Source organism: Lissotriton helveticus, chromosome 7 (assembly GCF_964261635.1).
Source record: "Lissotriton helveticus chromosome 7, aLisHel1.1, whole genome shotgun sequence".
NCBI lineage: Eukaryota > Metazoa > Chordata > Amphibia > Caudata > Salamandridae > Lissotriton > Lissotriton helveticus.
In genome coordinates, this window is record NC_136068.1 from 1,482,748,975 (window position 1) to 1,482,772,385 (window position 23,411).

At 51.2% G+C, this 23,411-nt stretch overlaps 1 protein-coding gene across 1 annotated transcript in view; it reads left to right on the forward strand.

The window, feature by feature from the left end:
- The window catches only part of C7H19orf85 (chromosome 7 C19orf85 homolog), a 57,838-nt gene extending 39,023 nt beyond the window's left edge, over positions 1 to 18,815 (forward strand). The window contains exon 2 of the mRNA XM_078653696.1: positions 17,759 to 18,815. Within this exon, the coding sequence (XP_078509822.1) occupies positions 17,759 to 18,815 (1,057 nt within the window). The remainder of the gene's footprint in view (positions 1 to 17,758) is intronic.
- Positions 18,816 to 23,411: the final 4,596 nt, after the last annotated feature.

The following is a 23,411-nucleotide window of genomic DNA, read 5'->3' on the forward strand; positions in this document are numbered from 1 at the left end:
ACGAGCATCGGCGGCGCGCCGCGACATAAGCCACTTAGGGCCAGATGTAGGTCGCCAAATACCGGTCGGTAACGGCCGATTTCGGCGGTTACCGACCGGTATTTGGCTTTTGAGATGTAGGTGGGTCTGAATTTACAGAACCGGTATATTTACCGATTCGGTAAAATTACCACTTCGGTATTTTACCGAATCTGTAAATATACTGATTCTGTAAATGCATATGTAGGTGACACTCCTAAGAGTGCCACAGGCCCTTAAGAGTCGGTATTTTACCACCCAATCCTATTGGGTGGTAAAATACTGAATTCAGGTGTGCATGCACATCTGTGCATGCACACCTGTGCCATGTGACACACAGACATGCCCTTAGGGCATGTGTGTGTGCCACATGGCACACATGCCTGTACTTGGGGTGCTAGAGGGTGTCAAAGTGACACCCCCTGCACCCTTGCAGGATTCGGTATTTACCGAATCTGTAAATACCGATTCGGTATTTCACATTGATTCCTATGGGCTTCAAGGCCCACAGGAATCAATGTGAAATACCGATTCAGTATTTACAGATTCGGTAAATACCGACTCTTGCAGAATCGGTAATTTTTTACCTACATCTGCCTCCTTCCTATTTACCGACTCTTAAATACCGATTCGGTATGAGTCGGTATTTAGAAGTCGGTAAATAGGAATTACCTACATCTGGCCCTTAGTACCGTGCAGGCCCTGAGTGTAGGTAGAGCCTGGCCTCCGGGTGCGGGCCCTACTCCCAGGGCACAGACCCAGGTGTGCCAGGCACCACCGGTGCAGTGAATGTCCGCAGCGGAGGGGGGGGGTGCATGGGTACAGGGCCGTTTCTGCCATTAGGCAAGACTAGGCGGCCCCCTAGGGCGGCAAAAGGGCTAGGGCGGCAAAAGGGGAAACATTTTGTATCACCTTCTACATAGGTCATGTTCGGCACCTTGTTTTACTCATCTCTGATGTCTCAACCGACAGGCAAATGCGCAGATTTTATTGTAAGAAAGATGTACTCTATAAAACGTTTTCTTTCAGTGAAACTATTTTCTGTGACTGACTTTCAGCCTCCTGAAATAACTGTAAAACGACCCAAAGCGTGTTAGAAACTCGCTTGTAAACACGTGACAAAATACATAGCACGTATACATATATAATTAAGATAGTAACTATGCCACATACAAACTCAGTGGCTACGATATTTGTAAATACATTAAATATAGAAAGAACCAATTACTGCACAGTGCACACCAATAAGGGCAGAGTGGGCTGCATTATTGCTGCGTGCTGTAACCAAAGGCATGCACCTACTCTCTCTATGCAAATGTGGACGACAGAACTGCAAGCTCCATTTTATGGGCACAGTGCAATTGCCGTTCGTTTTCTTCCGGTGTCTAATATTATCAGGATGAGGAAACACTACTTGTCTGATTTAGTCTAACATGAGATGCGTGGCTGTTTTTTCCGTGTTCACGAGGTGCGTGTAGCGCCTCACGTGCTTCAGCTACATCAAGTACAAACAAAACATTTGTACTAGTGAACTGGAATTTACCCAGGTTGTAAATCTGTGTGCGCAACCCTAACCTTCATCTTGTGTGGCAGGTGCTTCCGACGACTTTACGAGTCTTCGGTATGTATATTTTATTATCCTATCTGGACATTGTGTGATGCGAAGAGAGGTGGGGGTGCCAAAGGGTGTGAGGGGTAAGGTATTTGTGTTGCACCCTCTTATGCAGTTGGGACCTCCTTTCTCACCACTGGCTTAGCAAAGTTGGCATGGGCTCTAATGCAAGCAAAGATAATCGTCCTCATTCTGTGGTTTGGTAGTTTTAAAAAACACAGCTATGTTTGGGGTGTATTGGGCTCGTCTCGGCCCTGACCCTGCACCTGCCATACTACAGATTGCTACGTTGCAGGCTCTCACAGGCGTAGGCAGTGTAGACCATTTACGAACCTTGCTTTTAATGCCGCTGGTGGGCCCAGGATTTATTTTGCCTCCCAGAACACTGAAACTACTCCTTCTCTGTGTGCATCACACAAGGGACGGGGGGGGGGGGGCAGCTGACACAGACCCCTAGCTCTCTGCCAAGCATGTTTACCCAACTCTTAATCCTCTCTGCCTGCCCTCTGCCCCCCGTGGAGCGGAGTCCAGCATGGGCAGAAAACGCGCACCTTGCAGATAGTTCACTTACCGACTCTCCTAGGCAGTTTCACTTCTCTGTCATTTGTTTTTCAAAGCTCTTGTGCTTCGGGTGGTGGTTGCCTGGGACGCTGTTGTTGGAGGAGGCCCTTCATAAAACTTCAGAAATCGTCCCCTCCTCAAGAAAAGGGCCTGGGTTTTTGTAATGTGCATATGCAATGTGTGTCCATAGTGTACATGCACTCTCGAGTTGTCGTATCCCCTAGTGTTACTATATTTACATGCATCCCGCGTGTCGACTCTGAAGAGGGAAAGGCCAAGAGGGTCCTCCGGGAATACACAGCTATGATTCAAAAGCCAAGCCTCTCAGAATCTATCTGGGGCTGAACATGGTACCGTGCCTTGCTGGGTAGCCAAGATCTTGCTGTAGGTGGGGAGATGTGACTTGCTGATTTCATCTCAGGAATTTGGAATACCCTTAAAATGATTTTTCTTGGGTTTGAATATGTCACCAAGTCTCTGCAGCACGTGCATGCTCCCTTGTGCCAATCTGACTGGCACAGATCTCTTCAGCAGGTACATTAACCCGACACGCTAAACAACTCCAGATTATACGTGTCTGCAGCTGGTACATTAGCCAGACAAGCAATATAACTGATCTTGAAACATATGAAGGGCTGATTAATATTGCCTCAGTGGGGACCCAGCCCCACGTGGTATCCCCGTGAGACCTTTAAGTGGGTTTGAAACTTATAACCAGCATTTTATCACCTTTAAACTACTTGTTAACCTTCATTTTTTAAATTTATAGGAAAAATGAGTTAAGACTCAATGTGTACAGCCCATTGAAAGCAGATTACATTGGTGCAGTTATTAGCATTTTGTTTAGCCTATTACTCTGTTGAGAAATGCTAATTTTGTAGATCGGAAGGATAAAAAAACCTAGTTGGGGATCCGGAGATTGGAAACTGAGTGTGCAGGTTAAGCTCTCGGACGTGTCAACAGGACTAACTATGCGACCACAAAGAGGGACTCCCCAGTGCAATTTATTATTCCATATACATTTAGGTGTACGGTGAACCTATCAAAACAGACACTTGCGTAAGAATCTTCAGTATGGAGGGGTATTACACAAATCGGGGTTAAGTGGCTGTTAGAAGGGGCAATCTCAGAGGGCCAGGTTGTGCTCACCCGGACACCCCAAGATCCACCTCTCCCACAGAACTTGCCGAGTCTTGATTGTGAGGTCCTCACCGGGGAGGACTTCGGGTATAGGATCGTACACACTGAGCTCACACCACACTACGAACAGACACCACACCGGTGCGTTTTAGTAACAAGATCTTTATATAAGCAAATAACGAAGGAAGCACTCTTATATACACAGTGGTCAAGGGACCACAAAGTCTTAGAGGATTCGGGAAGGGGGAAGCGGGACAGTCTTTTAGTCTCTGGGACAGTACGAGGCGTACCCTACGCACAGCTCTCAATCCTCGAGCCGGGGGGTACGGGACGATGGTCGTACTGGCTGCTTCGCCCACGTCGAGTCGGCTCGGTCGTGATGGTGCTCTCGATGGTCCAGCCGGACCAGAGTACTCCTCGAGCCGCGACGAGGTCAGCAGGGCTCGATCTGGAGAAGTTCGTGAGGAGCCGCGACCGCGTCAGCAGGGCTCCGATGGTCTTAGAGGTCGAGCCGCAACAGCGTCAGCAGGGCTCCGATGGTGCAGTTCAGCTTGAGCCGCGACAGCGTCAGCAGGGCTCCGATGGTTACAAGAGGACGAGCCGCGACAGCGTCAGCAGGGCTCCGATGGTTCAGTTCAGCTTGAGCCGCGACAGCGTCAGCAGGGCTCAGAGGTTCAAGATGAGTCTTCTTAGGGTCAGCCGCGATCAGATCAGCAGGGCTTCAGGTCCAAGATACAACTGCCCGCTAGTTGTCGGGCGGGCCCAGTTATAGTCCTCCTGCTCTTTGATCTCCGGACCCTCGCAGGCGGAGGTCTCAGGCCCTGGGGGCTGGTCGTTGGCGAGGTCCGGCGGGTGGCTCTTTGATCCCTTTGAAAGATGGGTCCGGGGATTCCCAGACACCCAGCGGGTCTGGAGCCAGCCCTCGGGGAGGCCAGAGGGGTGATCGAAACTGGCCCACAGGGGAGGGCCAAAGGTGTGACAGAAACCAGCCCCTCAGGGGAGGCCGGAGGTGCCATCGAAACTCCCTGGCTTATCTCACTCGGGAGCCCTTTACCCCCCAGTCGGGACTGGCGCGCCTTGGGAGTCTGGGTTTCACTGGGGCCGGGGTCACGCTAGGCCCAGGGAGACAGGGATGTTGGAAAGGGAAGATGGCATCCGGGCCTTGTGGGGCATGCAAGGTTAGGCGCTCGGAGCCGGGAGTGGAGCGGGGAAGGCAGGCCGGGTCGAGGTTCCAGGGGGATCTAGGCTTCGCTGGGGTAGGGCGACCAGGCTCGGGGTGCAGGTTACACTAACGGGGAGGCTGCGCAGGGGACTCGGGGTACAGGCCTATGCTCACAGGGTGTGGAGGGACAGAGGCGAACTACGCCACGAGGCCGGGTCCAACACGCGTCCCCCCCAGCTGAAGGCGGGGAGAACTACCCATCCTCTTGGGGGTTCTCTTCGCTGAGGCGGAAGAATCGGGACAGGCCGTCTGCGTTGGCGTGGTCAGAGCCAGGCCGGTGCTCAACAGTGAAGTCCATCCCCTGGAGGGAGATGGACCAGCACAGCAATTTGGGATTCTCCCCTCTCATCTGCATTAGCCACCGGAGGGGTCGGTGGTCGGTCTGGACCCGGAAGTGAGTACCGAACAGGTAGGGCCTCAGCTTCTTCAGGGCCCAAACCACCGCGAAGGCCTCCCGCTCGATGGTGCTCCACCTTTGTTCGCGAGGGAGTAGCCTTCGGCTAATGAATGCCACTGGTTGGTCTAGGCCGTTCTCGTTCACCTGGGACAGGACCGCTCCGATGCCATGCTCGGACGCGTCCGTCTGGACGACAAACTCTCGGGAGTAGTCGGGGGCCTGTAGGATGGGGGCGGTGCACATGGCGTCTTTCAACGTTTCGAACACCTCTTGGCAGGCGGAGGTCCAGCTGACGTTCTTCGGCTGGTTTTTGGAGGTTAACTCCGTGAGGGGGGCTACGATGCTGCCGTAACTCTTAATGAACCGGCCGTAGTACCCCGTGAGCCCTAGGAACGCCCACACTTCCGTCTGGGTCGTGGGGGCCTCCCAGGCCACGATGGCATCGATCTTGGGCTGGAGGGGGGCTACGAGGCCGCTTCCGACCTGGTGCCAGAGGTAGATTACGGACCCTTGTCCGATCTGGCACTTGCTTGCCTTAATGGTGAGACCAGCCTTTCTCAGGGCGGTCAGCACCTCCCAGAGGTGCTCAGACCAGTGGAAACTGTATACTGCGATATCGTCCAGATATGCAGCGCTGAACTCCTCCAACCCCGCCAGGACCTGGTTCACCAGCCTCTGGAAGGTGGCGGGGGCATTCTTCATCCCGAAGGGCATCACCCGGAAATGGTAGTGACCATCCGGGGTGGAAAAAGCGGACCTTTCCTTAGCTCCCTCGGTGAGGGCGATCTGCCAGTACCCACTGGTCAGGTCGAATGTGCTAAGGAAGCGAGCAGCCCCGAGGCGATCGATAAGCTCGTCGGCTCGGGGGATGGGGTGCGCATCGGTTCTGGTGACTGCGTTGAGCCCGCGGTAGTCGACGCAGAACCTCAGCTCGGGAACAGCACCGGGGGCGGCCGCCTTCGGAACCAGGACCGCGGGGCTAGCCCATGGGCTGTCAGAGGCTTCGACCACCCCGATAACTAGCATCTTTGATACCTCGGCCTTGATGCAGGCCCGGACTCGGTCAGGGACGCGGTAGGCTCTGTGCCGTACTGGTGGACTATACCCGGTGTCCACGTCGTGGACGCACCAGTTGGTGACGCCGGGGGTGAGGGAGAAGAGGTCCGAGAACTGTCCCAACAACTGGCGACAGTCCTCGCGCTGCTCGGGAGAGAGGGAGGAGGAGAGACTCACTCCCTCTACGGAGCCATCTTTTTCTTTCGTGGACAGGAGATCGGGGAGAGGCTCCGTTTCTTCTTCTTCTCCATCGTCCGTGGCGAGGAGTAAACTCAACTCGGACCGGGCGAAGTGGGGCTTGAGGCGGTTTACGTGAAGGACCCGCAAGGGGTTCCGGGGGGACTCTACATCGATGAGATAGGTCACCTGACTCTTGCGTTCAACCACCTTGAAGGGCCCTGTCCACTTGTCTTGCAGGGCACAGGGCTCTACGGGGGCCATCACCCAGACCCGCTGTCCGGGCTGAAACTCGACCAGAGTGGCATTCTGGTCATACCACCGTTTCATCTCTTCCTGGCTGGCCTCGAGGTTGGCCTCGGCCAGTTCTCTGAACTTCCTCGTCTGGTTCCGGAGGGCCAGAATGTATCGAAACACATCGGGAGGGGGCGCTGGGGCCGCCGTCTCCCACCCTTCCTTGACCAGGGTGAGGGGTCCCCGGACGGGGTGCCCATAGAGCAGCTCGAAGGGGCTGAACCCCAGGGCCTTCTGGGGGACTTCGCGGTATGCGAAGAGGAGACAGGGAAGGAGGACGTCCCACTTACGCCTCAGGGGCTCTTCGAGACCCATGATCATTCCCTTGAGGGTCCGGTTGAATTGCTCCACCAGACCGTTACCCTGGGGGTGATATGGGGTGGTGAATTTGTACGTCACCCCACATTGTTGCTACAGGGACTTCATGTATTTTGAGATGAAGTTTGTCCCTCGGTCGCTGACGACTTCTCGGGGGAATCCCACCCGGGAGAAGATGGCCATGAGGGCCCGTCCCACTACGGGGGCGGTCACCGTTCGGAGGGGAAGGGCTTCGGGGTATCGGGTGGCATGGTCCACCAGCACCAGGATAAAGCGGTGACCCAAGGAGGTCTGGGGGTCGAGAGGGCCCACGATGTCGATTCCCACCCTCTCAAAGGGGGTACTGACCACGGGGAAGGGTTGGAGAGGAGCCTTGCGCTTCCCTCCGCTCTTTCCGCTGGACTGACATGTGGGGCAGGACTTACAGTTGGCTTCCACATCGGAGCGCATGCCCGGCCAGTAGAAGTGGGTGACCAGGCGATGGTACGTTTTGTCTTGGCCCAAGTGTCCCGCCAGGGGCACATCATGGGCCAGGTTCAGGAGGAAGCTGCGGAAGCGTAGGGGGACCACCAGCACTCGGCCGGACCCTAGTTCGGCGGATTTTTGCTCGCTGTATAAGAGGCCGTTTTCCCAATATACCAAGTGGGAGCCGGACTGGTCACCGGCGGCCTGGGCGGCGGCCTGCTGCCGCGGCCCAACCAAGGAGGGACAGGAGGTCTGCTCTAGGCAGAATTCTTCTCGGGACGGTCCCCCTTCCTGGCGCTATTGGGCCAGCTCAGGAAGGTCGTCCAGGCTCGGGGTTGGTTCGACGCCTGGGCTGAGGGGGCCTGCGTCGGGGGGGAAGCTCTCTCCGGGGAACCACTCAGGGGTCTCGGAGGGTTCAGGGACCTCGGGGTCCTCAGGGGTCGCCGGTGCTGCCTCTAAGGACGCCCCTTCGGGGGTGGCCCTTCGGGAGGTCATTGACCGGGTGCTCACACAGGCCCACTCGGGCAGGCCCACCATCTCCAGGTGGGTCCTTTTCTCAACCCGCTGCCATGGGGAGCTCTCGAGATCGTTGCCGAGCAGGCAGTCCACAGGCATGTCTGAGCGGACTGCCACTCGTAACTCCCCAGAGACGCCCCCCCCATTCGAACGGGACTTGAGCTATCCGGCAGGTGCGGACGGAGTTATCAGCTGCGATCACCCTGCAGGAGATGTGGGGAACAATCTGGGCCTCGGTGACGAGGTGCCGTTTGACGGCGGTGATGCTGGCCCCAGTGTCTCGGAGCGCCCCTATGTGATGGCCATTGACAGTCACCTGCTGTCGGTACTTCTCTGTATTGTCGGGTAGGGGAGCTCCGGGGACCATTTCCCTATTCCCCAGGGAGACTAACATCATAGCCGCGGGGTCTGCGCCCTCAAACTCCTCTTCTCCCTCCTCTTCTTCTAGGGCTACTGAGGTGATGTGGCGCGCTGGGGGGCCTGCAGCGGCCGGTTTCTTGAACAACGGGCAGCGGGGGTCATTGGCATAGTGCCCTGGTTGCTGGCAATGGTAGCAGGCTTGGCTGACTCGGGGCCCTGGCTTAGCTGGGGGAAACCCTGCGCGCTGTGGGAGGCGAGGTGCCGGGCTGGTTTCTGGGGGGACTACGCGGAGACCCTACCTGGGAACCCCTCTGTCTGTTCTGACTCCCCCCTCCCCTCTGGCGGGACGACCCCTGTTCATTTCGGCCAGGATCTCCCCCGGGCCCCCGGGGGACTCTGGTGCTCACCCAGCGATCGGCCTCGACGGCCAGTTTCCGGGGGTCAGCCAACTTGCTGTCCAGGAGGTGCTGTCGGAGTTCCACAAAGCAATTCAGGGACAAATGTTCATATGCAATGAGGTCGATGAGCCCCTCGAAGGTTGATACTTTGCTGCCCTTGATCCACCCTTCCAGGGCCCGGCTGTAGAAATTGACATATTCCACCCAGGTGGTGCCAGGGATCTTCTTACAGTCTCTGAAGCGTTGGCGATACATTTCTGGGGTGAGCCCGTACCTTGTGAGGAGGGCCTCTTTCATGTGGCTGTAGGAGGTCTGTTCGGCAGACGGTAGGTCGAGTAGGGTGTCTCTCCCCTCACTCAGGAATCGACCCCACAGCCCGGCTCCCCAATCTTTCTGCGGAACTCGGTGGGAGGTCATGGCGACCTCGTAGGCCTTGAACCATTGCTGGATGTCATCGTTTTTATAATATTCCTTGACCACGTCCTTGGGGATGTGGACCTTGGGTTCCACCGGGGGAACAGACTCTCGGGTCGCTGCTGTTTTGTTGCCTTCGTTCCGGGCCTTTAGTTCTATTTCCAATATGCTGCGCTCGTGCTCCAGCTGGACCTTCTTTCCGTCGTGTTCTCGTTGGAGCTTCTTCTCTTCCAGTTCTCCTTGCAGCCGCAGCTGCTCGATGGCTAGCTTTTTCTCGGCCAGCTTGAGTTCTCCTTCCATTTTCAGACGGGCTAGTTCAAGTTCGTGGTTTCGGTTGCGTTCTCGGTCGCTCATTTCTTCTCGAGACAGACCTCTCTCCGTGCTGGGAGTCCGCGTCGGGGACTCTGTTCTTTCTCGCTCTGGGGCGTGGGTTTCGATCAGGGGGGCTCCCCCTCCATCGGCTTCTGTCGGTGCTGGAGGTTGTGCTCCGGCCTCCACCCAGGCTGTTAGAGCTTGTTGGAAGTCCTCTTTGGTGTTTAATCCCGTTGAAGGGATACGGAGATCTTTGCAGAATTGCTTGAGCTCACGGTGCGAATAGTCTCCCAGAAGCTCCATCTGGAAGGTGGTCTTGTCGGTCGTGACGCTCATGGCTGCTTCTTCGTTCGGGTAGTGTGTCAATACTGTACGATCCCTAGACGTAGGTTCTTATCCCACCGCTGCCACCAATGTTAGAAGGGGCAATCTCAGAGGGCCAGGTTGTGCTCACCCGGACACCCCAAGATCCACCTCTCCCACAGAACTTGCCGAGTCTTGATTGTGAGGTCCTCACCGGGGAGGACTTCGGGTCTAGGATCGTACACACTGAGCTCACACCACACTACGAACAGACACCACACCGGTGGGTTTTAGTAACAAGATCTTTATATAAGCAAATAACGAAGGAAGCACTCTTATATACACAGTGGTCAAGGGACCACAAAGTCTTAGAGGATTCGGGAAGGGGGAAGCGGGACAGTCTTTTAGTCTCTGGGACAGTACGAGGCGTACCCTACGCACAGCTCTCAATCCTCGAGCCGGGGGGTACGGGACGATGGTCGTACTGGCTGCTTCGCCCACGTCGAGTCGGCTCGGTCGTGATGGTGCTCTCGATGGTCCAGCCGGACCAGAGTACTCCTCGAGCCGCGACGAGGTCAGCAGGGCTCGATCTGGAGAAGTTCGTGAGGAGCCGCGACCGCGCCAGCAGGGCTCCGATGGTCTTAGAGGTCGAGCCGCGACAGCGTCAGCAGGGCTCCGATGGTGCAGTTCAGCTTGAGCCGCGACAGCGTCAGCAGGGCTCCGATGGTTACAAGAGGACGAGCCGCGACAGCGTCAGCAGGGCTCCGATGGTTCAGTTCAGCTTGAGCCGCGACAGCGTCAGCAGGGCTCAGAGGTTCAAGATGAGTCTTCTTAGGGTCAGCCGCGATCAGATCAGCAGGGCTTCAGGTCCAAGATACAACTGCCCGCTAGTTGTCGGGCGGGCCCAGTTATAGTCCTCCTGCTCTTTGATCTCCGGACCCTCGCAGGCGGAGGTCTCAGGCCCTGGGGGCTGGTCGTTGGCGAGGTCCGGCGGGTGGCTCTTTGATCCCTTTGAAAGATGGGTCCGGGGATTCCCAGACTCCCAGCGGGTCTGGAGCCAGCCCTCGGGGAGGCCAGAGGGGTGATCGAAACTGGCCCACAGGGAAGGGCCAAAGGTGTGACAGAAACCAGCCCCTCAGGGGAGGCCGGAGGTGCCATCGAAACTCCCTGGCTTATCTCACTCGGGAGCCCTTTACCCCCCAGTCGGGACTGGTGCGCCTTGGGAGTCTGGGTTTCACTGGGGCCGGGGTCACGCTAGGCCCAGGGAGACAGGGATGTCGGGAAGGGAAGATGGCGTCCGGGCCTTGTGGGGCATGCAAGGTTAGGCGCTCGGAGCCGGGAGTGGAGCGGGGAAGGCAGGCCGGGTCGAGGTTCCAGGGGGATTTAGGCTTCGCTGGGGTAGGGCGACCAGGCTCGGGGTGCAGGTTACACTAACGGGGAGGCTGCGCAGGGGACTCGGGGTACAGGCCTATGCTCACAGGGTGTGGAGGGACAGAGGCGAACTACGCCACGAGGCCGGGTCCAACAGTGGCTCTGCGGATGGCTCAGTTGCGTTGTAGAGACTCATCTTTGAGCCGGAGTTGAGGTGCTTTCCAAGAGCGCCGGGTGTTTTGGTTCTTGTAGAGTTGGATGAAATAATTAGCATCAGTTGTGTATCCCTGTCCCAGGCACATGCGACTCGCCCAGTCTCTGTGGTCACTGGTAACTTGATGACTATACCATTTTAATAGATTTGTTTTGTACCTATAGGACAGTACCAAAGAACTAGTGCATACACACAGCTAAGAAAATACTGAAATACAATACATATGAAACTGTATAACAATACTAATTAGCTATATGTCACATAATTGTGTATCATCACCTACGGAACTGTATGAGTAACTAGATGTAGCTATGGTAACTGTGGATCTTTGCTGTGTAACTATACTGTATGTACATTATAATTAACTGTATATTGATACAAACTATACCACTATACTCCAACTCATACTCTATTTAACTATGACAACACAAATGATGTCACTATATTAGCTATGTAACAACAGTAAAAAAAAAGATTTCGACATTGCTAGAGTAACTGTGTAAGTTAAATTACAAAGTCCAAGCTGGCTTCAGTTATGGCAGTTGAGGACCACTATTATGACTGAAGTGTACTGGAATATTGTTTGCGACTGCTGATGTGGCTTTTTGGATTTTTCTTTTATTCTCAGCTATAGATTGAGCCTGGTTAGGTCTGACCAAGATCAAATGATGTTAGTGAGGGAGCGACAAGCAATTGTTTTTGCATTAGTCCACTGAGGCACCTTGTTTGCCTCATTTATTTCTCATTGTAGTGCTTTGCAGGCCACAAGTCTTCTAGCCTGGATGACAGGGGGAAAGAGTGATGGTAGTAAAAGGAAGGGGGCGACATTTTTCATTCTCGCCTAGGGAGGCAAAACACCTAGAAACGGTCTGTGGTGAGTTTACATATCACTTGCTCTCTGGTTCCATCTGTATCTGCAGTGTATGTGTAAAGCGCAGAGAGCACTGGAGACACGGGACGCAGGGAGGTCAGGGTGCAAACATGAGGACTTGCTCTCTGTTGCCACGTATCATCTGTGCTATGCGATCTTTATGTCCAAGCATAAAACAAAGGTTTTCAGCCAGGGCAGAGCGAACTGTGATTTCTTAAGTGATCACGGAATTCTACCCTTTCACCCACGGTCCTTTGAATGTATATCTTAGCGGCCACCCCTTCCAATGAAGGAGCAGGCGCTCGCATTAGGGGCATTGTGCGCTCCTTCGGATTGCCACTTTTAAAATCCTTAACTTTGGTTCTGATTCTTGAAGCGTGAGCAAAGATGGAGTCATAAACATGAATTAGCCACTGGAGCATATCACAGCGCTCTGTCAAGTGGGGTGGGGGACTACTAACTCCCCCCCTATTGATTCCCAGCGCAGTTTGGTGTATGGATTTTCGTCCGCTGTGAAGTGCATACTGTTTGTTAACTATCAATCCCATTTTTTGGTGCTGTGAACAGGTGTTAAGTGGTTTCTGTAAGCAAAGCCAAAAAAACTAAATGCCCAATGTGGTCAAAAACATTGATAGCTTGACTGCTGGGCTGCCATGTTGGATGTGCCACCTTTTGTCAAATAAAATTGAAATCTGATTTGACTTTTTTTGTGTGAAACTAGTGCAAATGTTTGAACATCCAAGAATAATGGGGCTTGGATTATCTGGTTGCAACTGAAACGTTTTGTGGCAAGCCAAGTGCAAGATGCGCAACAGGAGAAGCCTGCATCCTGGGAAAATTGTCAGGGCATACAAGGAGGCAGGGGCTCAGATCCCAGCCTTTGGATGATGATGAGGGGAGACACTGCTGCCACATTTTAACCCCCTTTGCCACAGGCTTTGGGCATCCCACAAGCTGACATGTCACTTTAGTGGATTTGTGTGTGTGTAGGCTATCTACAAAACTCAAATTGCAAATTTTCAAAAAGACAGCACATTCACAAATAAACCAAAAGACCAGGAGCGTAACACTGGGGGACCTCCAAGCCATTGGGGCCCTCAGAACCACTCATGGTGGCCCCATTCAGCCCAAGGCCTATCTGAAACATGGGAACCTCCGGGGACCCTCTTCACAATCTGCAAGGGGCCCCATGATGAGTTACACCACTGCAAGAGACTTTTGATAAAAGAAAATCAGCAGTGCAAATGGTCAGAGCCAGAGGCTGAGCATGGATCACTTTGGACACATGGAAGGACAAGCATTAAAAATGCAATAGGTCTCGCCTTTGATTAGGTTAAAGCCATTTGCTTTGCTAATGGTATTGTATAGCAAAGTAAATGGCTTTAACTTAATAAAAGGCGAGACCTATTGCATTTTTAATGCTTGTTTCTTATGGCAGGTGGGCAACACGCACAATAGTAGAGAGCATGGGAGACAGTGGGCAACACGGACAACAGACGGGTTGGAGAGAAGAAGAAAACCAGAAGAAGCAACACAGACAAGAATTTATTTATTTATTTTCGAGGTTTTATATAGCGCTGGCTGGACCCGGAGGTATCAGAGCGCTTTACATGAGAAAAGGATAGTAAAGGAACACAACAATAATTCGACTGTGTGTTATCAAAGCTGGAGAACAGAAGTGAAAACAGCTAGAGTTAACACATATCAAATAGACAAATGCAAGGAGCAGGGAACATGACCATATATAGTATGAATAGGGAGATCAAACTATTGTATAAAGATGTGAGACAGGAGAATCAAGCTAATAATCTGTACAAACAAAATGTAAGCATCCTGGAGAATCAATAGGATTAATAGAAGAGAAACAGTTTGGGCTAACACATAATGGAAAAGCAGATAATTAGAGCAGTTCAGGCGCAGTAGGAGAGTAGGGGAGGAACAGAGTAGTGGGCGGGTGAAATAAGGGCATAGGTTAAGATCCCTCAATATTTGTTGAAGAGGTGAATTTTTAGCTCTTTTTTTTTAAAGCTGGTGTAGGAAGGGTTACATCGTAGGTCTATGGGAAGGGCATTCCAGATTTTTGGGCCATTTCCTGAGAAGGCGCGGGATTGTGTGGATTTCTTTTTGTGCAGGGGTGGGACTAGCAGGAGGGTGTTGATGCTTCTCATTGGGTGTGCACTGCCCGCTTTGTAGAGTTTGTTGGCGAGGTACAGCGGTGAGTTTTGATGGAGGGCTTTGTTTGTCATACATACAGTTTTGTAGGAGGATTTACCTTCTGTGGGGATCCATTTAAGAGTTTTGAGGGCTGCGGAGATGTGGTCAAAACGTTTGCCATCGGTAATGAGCCTGGCTGCAAGATTTAGAACAGATTTGAGTGGAGCAAGGTGGACCTTCGGGATTCCAGAGAGGATGGCGTTACCATAATCAATTCGCGAGAGGACCAGAGTTTGAACAATTTAAAGTCGTCAGTTGGGATAAAGGGTTTAATTTTCTTAAGGTGACGGAGAGTGAAGAGGGCTCCCTTGGCCGAGTTTTTGGTGTGGATATTGAGAGTTCGGTTCTTATCAATGTAGATCCCAAGAGATTTTACGGAGTTGGACAGGTGATTGAACAGTTGAGGGCGTTCAGGTCAGAGATCCAGGATTGGATGGGGATGAGGTTCTTTTTTGGGGAGAAGAGCATGATTTGGAGTTTTTTAGGGTTGAGTTTAAGATGATTTGATTGGAACCACAATTGAATTTTGGAGAGGGTATTATTAAGATGAATGATATCAGAGCTGGTTTTGATCTTGTAGTAGAGTTGGGTATCATCAGCATAGAGGTGGTATTGGATTGTGGCTTGTTTTAGAATGAGAGTGAGGGGTTCCATGGAAGAGTTTGAAGAGAGAGAGAGAGAGAGAATGGATCCCTGAGGAACTCCTAGGGAGATCGGAGTAGGGTTAGATAGGCAGTTATGAATTTTGATTTGCTGTGTTCGGTGCTGGAGGTGGGAGACAAACCATTTATGGACAGTATCATTGTGGCCGAAGCGGTCTCTGAGCATATGAAGTAGGGCAAGGTGGTTAACTGTGTCAAACGCTGCAGAGAGGTCAAGGAGGATAAGTATGCAGGACTCGCCGAAGTCAAGGGAGTAGTGGATGTCATCAACAATGTTAAGAATGACAGTTTCGGTGCTGCAGCCTTTCCTGAAGCCTGATTGTAGGGGGCTAGTAAGTTGACGTTTTCAATGCATTTGTCTAATTGGAGAAGGACACATTTTTCAAGGGCTTTAGAAAGTAGGGGGAGGTTAGAGATAGGGCGGTGGTTGTTGAGGTCATTGGGGTCGGCATTTGGGTTTTTGATGATGGGGGTGATTTGACCAAGTTGGAGGGAGAAAGGAACTAACCCCTTGGCTAGGGAGGTGTTGATGATTTTAGTCCAGAAAGGGGAAATGATGTGTTTGAGGTCTTGACAAGTTTGGAAGGGAGGAGGTCATTCGTGTGAGATGACGGTTTTAGTTTAGCAATGATGTTGGAATCTTCGAGTTCAGTTACAGGGTGGAAAGTGTTCCAAGAGGCATTGTTTTTGAGTTGGGGTCGGGGGTGTTGGATTCAAGAGGTGCCATAGTGGGAAAGTGTGACGAAAGAAGAAGGAGCAACAACACAGACAACAAGGAAGAAGCAACACAGACATCGAGGAAGAAAAAAGAACCTCAAGCAAGTATGAGTAGCGGAAGCACAGTAATCAAGATGAGGCAATGAGTAGTTGGTCCATGCTCTGGCCGAAAGAAAAGGATCTGAAGCCGACAAGCACTGGCCAAATAGTAGGCAGTAAAGAAGAGTAACACTGAAGGCAACAATTGGTAAGCAATAGGCGGGTTCTGAGACCCTTGTAGAACATATTACACTTCGCACTGACAGCGCATGCTCTGTCAGCAGTCAAGACCTAAAAAGGCCAGAGTTGAGCTGACTAAACTTTAAAGCCCCATTCTCTGTGCTTTGTCAGAGATGATGTAAAACAAGCATCAAACTCTTCTCTTCATATGCTTAAAAAAGTAATGTATATTAGATTTCAGAAGTGTATACAGTTTAGATATAGGCAAAAAGGTGGACATTTTCGCACTGTGTGTAGTGTAGCGTGACTTCACAACAACTTGGCGGTACCCCACTTTCAAAATAAAAATAGAGGTGAGGACTTGGTGGAGCAAATATCAGACCACAGTTTTGAAAAAACATGGATCAGCATTAGGGACAGCCTTCAACAAAACACAGTGGGTCCGCAGAAAGTAAATGACTTCCTATGGTACTTCACAGAACAAGATACTTTTGTGCTGTTACTACAATGTTACATTTATTGCTGGGGTTCCAAATGGAGGTTTTCACCACCTAATTGATTGAACTGAACAGCGTTGTACCAGGATAAAGGTTTTTTCCGTCTGTGAAACCTGCAGAGCAGACTCTCCTATGACAACAGGTGCCATACCGAATACTCAGGCGTTTCTCAGTTTAGAGACAATTGTGGTCTGTCTCCACTGATAAACTATTTTGTGTTCTTCTCAATTTAAAATGTTTCCATGTCTTTCTCTCATCTGTAACTGGGCCCATCATGCTACACAACGTGTTCCCCATTAGGGTGCGCTAGCAGATAATACACAGAATTACCTATGGGTAACAGTGAATAATGGAGATGTTTTTTATACAGCTGTTCTGAGTGACATCATCCAAGTCTCCCTGGTGACTGTAAGATAATGCGATGAAGAGAAATCAAGGAGACGTTCGTGGTCTATGCAAATATGCATAAATGTGCTACAGAATATATACTGAATATATCCACGGCTGGGAAGCTGTACCCTACTTTTGCCTTTCTGGGTTGGTAGGGGTGAGGAATCTTTAGCCTCTCCAGCCCTAAGAGCAATTTACTCTCATCAAGATAATCTGTCTAATGTGTGTATTTATCGAGGTTCTTTGTACTTTTATGGTCTTCTATAGACCAAATAAAGTTATTTTTGACTTTCACCAAGCTCATTGGTAGTTTTCCTGTGTACCATATGGTCAGGTCAGATGTCTTGTCTGTTTCCACCTCTGTCAAACTCTCGCTATACCTAAATCTCTCTCTAGAGGCATCCTTGTTTCATCTTTCGATTTCCATCTGCCACTGTATTACTAGCATTTTATCGGCACCTCTCTGTGGTGCCGCCGGTAGTGGGCAGCCAAGAGCCCCTTATTGCAGCTTGGAGATGCAGATATGGCTCTTTTGCTGGAGGTTGGAAGCTCTGCACGCAAAAATTGATAGATTGTGACGCAGAGAATCCTTGGACCATTCTTGTCTGCCCCCCTCTCCCGCTTGATGTTCATCTCACACCCTTTCACTTCTTCCACAATTTTTCTTCACTTTTTATATTAATCCTCCTATTTTTCCTCTTCCGTTCTGTGTTAATAGTCACCGTCTCTCCCTCCCCGCGATAAGCATTTCACTGGTTGGTGGAGAACGCTCTGGCCCTGTAAAAATGTTCACACTGTGGTGATCTGCCACTGACAGTACATTGCTATGAGAAAGATCACACTTCTAATGCTGACAACTTTGCACCACTGCGTGAATGAATGAATGAATGCATATAAAGTTATGAAGCACAACATTGTCCCCCAAAGGCAACATCATGCTTTTACTACATCCCATAAGTTCTGCCCGTCAGAGGATATCTTGTAAGAATTAAAATAAAACTCTTTCTACATTCTAATTTCATCTCCCCTTTTTCTTACAGGAAGTATGCAGATATAGAGGCTGCCACCCAACAGCTTGCAACCACCATATTGTCTCAGAATGCTGAGACAGACAAAAGACCATTGGCTTGTGAGACCCTGGGACAACCTTGCTCAACAAGCTCCAGCGTCGCCAGCTCAACTCCTGTGGAAAAGGAGCACAGCCGGGGTTCCCAAGCTGGCGTCAGTAGTCCTCCGAAGCGATCCATGGATCATGAAAACAGTACTTTCCTGGGCGTGGCTGAGGCCTTCTGCATCCCCGATCCAGGGTCTGCCATTGGCGTCACCATAGACAACCTTGCATATGGGCCAGATGAGGTGAACACAGCCGAGAACCTTTTTGATGATATCATAGACTCATCAGAGATGGTTCCCTCAGCCTGTGCATTATTCTCCCCAATGAATCAGTGTTTGTCAGGGATTTCCCAGAATGCACTGCAGCAGGAAGTTCCAGGACTGACAGAGGAAGAGGGCGGCTTTGTCGTCTGTGGGAAGAACATGATTGCTTGGATGCCAGAAGTTTGTGATATCAGTATTTTCCAGTTGCCAGATGATCCTCCACTGTGTTGTGTGATAGAGAAGGCTTCCAAGTGTGGCATATCTCAGCATTCTGTGAATTCACCTGGCACAATCCGACCACCCTGCTCCCTTCTACCTGGTCAGGTGAAGGACCCTTACACCTTCCCCACCAATAGGGAATCTTATATCCAGGACACATGCAGGACTACATCTTACCAAGAGCAGAACAGGGAGCCCTCCCTTTCTGAACTGAGCCCTTCGCACCACCGAAGAAATAACTGCTGCCTCCAGAACGACAGCACTCCATGGCAGTCTTGTGTGCACTCTCCAGATCTTGCACAAATGGATGAATTCTTCTGTGCCCAAAACACCAACCTAACACTGGACCAAGATCTTCAAAGCGGATTCGCAGAAATCCATAACAAGTTTGCTAGCGACAGTTTCTTGTGTAGTGAATACCCTGAATTACAAAGTTCCACCAGCTCAGCAATTTCTAATCCACTACTTTATGACAATTACATTTCAGTGAAATCCTGGTAATAATGTGAAATGGTAATAAAGGTCTCATCTGTTGTAAGAGTAGAAGATAAGAAGGACATTCAAAAGATGCAAAGACTCAGCTGCCATTTCAACTCCTTATTTCTTTCCAGCATTACCCTATACAGCACTTTATGTTGAATTCAATTCTGCATGTATGTTTGATTTTAATGACCTGCTAGTGATTAAAAGATGTCCATGAAGCAAAGCCTAACGTCCCTTTAGCATATATGGGATGCATTTTTACCTGGGAGGTAGTCTGCCAGGGTATGGAACTAACTCCAGAGGCCCATAAAATCAAACTAAGGGGCTCATTAGGATGACGGGCGGACTTTGTCGGCCAGCCATCCTGTCGGAATGCGGGATCGCCCGCCATAAAGGTGGGGGTCCCGTGGGGAGTATTAGGATGTGCCCGCCACAGTGGCGTGCACATCCTGCATTTTTAGCATTGTGGCGGGCGGTGCTCTCTGCACCGCCCGCCACAATGCTAAAAATGCATTTCAGCATTTGCATTAACAAAGCGGCAGGCAGATCTCAAAGTCACTTCAGTAGGAAAGTTCCATATCATGGTGTTTCAGAACGCTAGAGCGGGAAACATACAAAACTGTTTTGGATGAACAAATTGAATAATTGTTTTCTCACTACAAACCAATATAATTTCCTAATTCTATATACTTTGCAAAGAAGCACTATTATGTAAAGTTTTGCCAAACTTTTAACTTTTTCAGACACTGTATAGTTATCGAAATGCAATAAGGAGCATAAAACAGAAAATATTGGCAGTGGATATAATGGAATAGCTCGGTTTCAGCTGCTAAAAGTGATTTAAGAGGGTTTAGCCACAAAACACATTTGCCCTTCCCGCAAATCTTAAAGAATCTGCACTACATTCACAGCTTTCTAGAAGGGTAGGAAGATACCTCCTGATTAAAGCCAGAAGGACCAACGCTCTATAAGAAAAGTACTGGGGTCGCATGGAGGGCTGAGGGCATCTTTGTGGTAGCGGTCTAGTGTTCCGTCCCCGGAACAGGAAGTGAGGGGACGGGAAGCGGAAGGCGGCCATCTTGTGATCGGCGCCGACCGCTGGGGTAAAGACGCAGCTCCCGGCGCTCCGGCAAATAAAGAATTCAATTAAGCAATTGGCGTCCGTGTGGTACTTTAAACACTCTACAATGGCGACGACGGATGGTCTTTATACCCGCGCACGCACGTCGACGCCACATGACGAGGCCAGCGAGGTACAACGCCGCCGGCTGCCGGAGCGTGGCAGAGGAGCCGACAGCCTGCCACAGAAAGAGTGCGAACTGACACCAGCGCCACCGGAGGTAACTCTATACTAAATAAAACGGACTCTAACTCTTAGGTGAGTCCAGAGGCACCTTCAAATAAGGTGCAGGCGCGGGAAGCACACTGAGATGCTGCGCAGCACTGGGCACGTGCAGGAGACACAGGCCACCGTGAAGTGCACCCATCCCTGGCTACAGTGGTGTCGTGCCCGGCAACCTGGCGGAACAGCGGTCGGGTGAAGAAGCGCCTGGCTCATTGACCCTGTCCGAAGGGAACGGCCGGCTGGCTCTGCAGGGTCACTCAGGGAGAGAGCAGGGAGAAGAAAGCGACAGTGATCGCAGTGAAGGAGACACAGTGGTGCAACAAACCCCGGGGAGTCCACCTGGTAGGCCGATCCCTGCGTCTGTGAGCCGGAGAGGTGCACCCAAAATGGCTGCCCAGTCTTCTTCCCTCACTCAATTGGTGCCTTTCCTAACGAGGTGCGGAGAACCGGAGATGAAATGGGAAGACTGGAAAAGGTACTTCCTCAACTATCTGGAAGCCCTGGAAGAGGAGGGAGATACCTCATTCTCGAGCAAGAGGCGTAAGAAGATACTATTACACAACTTGGGCCCGGAAGGGATCAGAGTATACGATACCATAGTGAAAGGTGAGAGGGTTGCCACGGACACAGATGTCTTCAGTCATGCCATTGCAGACCTCGATGCACACTACAGACCGGTTGTGTGTGTCGCGATAGACAGATACAACTTCTTTCAGAGGAAGCAAAGGAGCGGGGAGACGGTGGACGAGTACGTTGTAGCCTTGCGGAAGTTGGCCCTCACGTGCAAGTTTGACACGCTCCACGACGACCTAATTAGAGACCAAATTATCATGCACACGTCCAGCTCCCACATCCAGGAGAAACTATGGGTAAATGGTGATGCCCCACTCAAAGAGATATGGGCGATGGTCAAGAAGGCGGAGTTGTCAAAACGATGTGCGCAAGCGGCCAAGAAGGAGGCAGGAGAGACACAAACGGTATGCAGGATAATGACACAGTCGATAGGAGAACGACCGAGGCAAAGAGACATGCAAAGAAATCGAGATGGTAGAAGACCCAGCAACAACACCAACAACATCCACCAGATGGACAATAAGACGAGTGAAGGGGATAGGCCGAGATGCTACAGGTGCGGCAGCACTACACATCTGGGTAACGACAAAGCGTACCCTGCGTTCAGGGCAAAATGCTCATATTGCAGTGTGTTCGGGCACTATGAGAAGGTGTGCCGCCGGAAGCCCAAAGGTGCAATGTTCCGTTATGTAGACCAAGAGCGAAGAGAAGATGCAAGCGACCAAGAAGAAGCCGAAGACCTGGAAGAATTCCTATATATTGATGTCCAGGTATTGGAAATGGAAGGAGCAGAAACAGACAAACCCAGACTGAATATGCACATCGGTGGGATACCAATGGAAATGATTGCGGACAGCGGAGCACCCATCTCCATCATACAGAGACGAGTGTGGGAAGATAAGTTCGCACCCAAGATCGTGGAGAAGCTGCACCCGATGGATTTGAGGCCGGTCACATATACTGGACAAAGAATTCCCATGTTAGGATACTGCCCCCTCCTGTTCGAGTTCAGGGGCCGCCACTCAAGTTGCAAATTATACGTTGCTGAGAAAGGTCCCTCAGTACTGAGCTGGAAGGACCAAGGTGCCTTAGGTATACAACTCAACCCGGGGGGCATTGAAAAAATCCTGCTAATGGACATGGAAGAGAAGGATGACGGGGAGTCATGGCGGAGAGCATACCCCAGAGTATTCAACGGACAAATTGGGGAACTGGGAAAATACAAGCACCTCATAAAGCTAAAAGAAGGAGCGAAAACCGTGGTGCACAAGGTGAGGAACATCCCGTTCGGCAGCAGGGAAGCAGTGCAAACGGAGCTGGACAGACTAGAAAAAGAAGGCGTGATCAGAGCCATAGGGAGTGCTGAATGGCTTTCACCGCTGGTGGTAGCTCAGAAGCCAAATGGTAAAGTACGGCTGTGCGTTGATCTCAGGGAACTGAACAAAAACATTGTAATTGACAAATTCCCCCTGCCCCGCATAAATGAGATGCTAGCGAAAACCAAGGACATCAAGTGGTTCTCCACGGTGGATTTGTCGTCAGCGTATCATCAAGTAAGACTACATCCATCGTGCAGCCATCTCACGTCTTTCATCACTCCTTTCGGATGCTACGAGTTCGTGAGAATGCCGTTTGGCCTGGCATCGGCAGCGGCGGTCTTCCAGAAGCTTATGCACAGACTGCTGAGGAATGTGGATGACGTACAGTTTTTTCAAGACGACATCTTGGTAATGGGAAGAACCATACAGGACCACAACGAGAAACTCCACAAAGTACTGCGAACATTGCAGGACAATGGTCTTACGGCGGAATGGTCGAAGTGCAAGTTGGGAGTGCAGTCCGTCACGTACCTAGGTCATGAGGTGAGTGAAAAAGGGATACAACCAAAAAGATCCAACATGAAAGCCATTCTGGAAGCCCCCACTCCAACCAAGAAAGAAGATGTTCGGTCATTCCTGGGAATGGCCGAGTACTACAGTAAATTCATTCCCCATTTCGCCACGAAGACACATTTCCTACGCCAATTACTGAAGGAAAAGAACAAATTCATGTGGGCCTGGAGGAACAGGCGGAATTTGAAGCCCTTAAACAGGAGATGAGCGTCGCCATTCCTCTGAAGGGATTTGACCCAAGTGCGGAGTCCATACTCACTACGGACGCCAGTGACCGTGGCCAGGAGCTGTTCTCATGCAGAAATCGGACAATGGAGAAACATCGACAGTCAGCTTTGCCTCAAGGTCGCTTGCCGCCAACGAAGAGAAGTTCAGCATTTTCGAGAAGGAGATGCTGGCAGTGGTTTGGGCGATGGAAAGATTTAGACAGTACTTGTGGGGAGCGAAATTCTTGGTGAGAACGGACCACAAACCCTTGGTCCGAGTGCTGACTTCCAGTGGCCATGCTCATGCGACCCCTAGAATTGCCAAAATGACGCTGCGACTGTTGGACTTTGTGTACGAGGTGGAACACATCCCGGGGCCGCAGAACAATGTGGCGGACTTCCTGAGCAGAGCAGCAGCGATGGAAGAAGCAAAGAGCTGTGAGAAACAAAACTGGGAAGGATATGTGGTAGCCACCATCCTGGACACGGAAGAAGTGATCAGTGCCCAAGAATGGGAAGATGCTTACAAGGAAGATGTCGACATGGAAGCCATCAAGGGATACGTGGTACATGGGTGGCCGGAAAAGAGACACCTCAA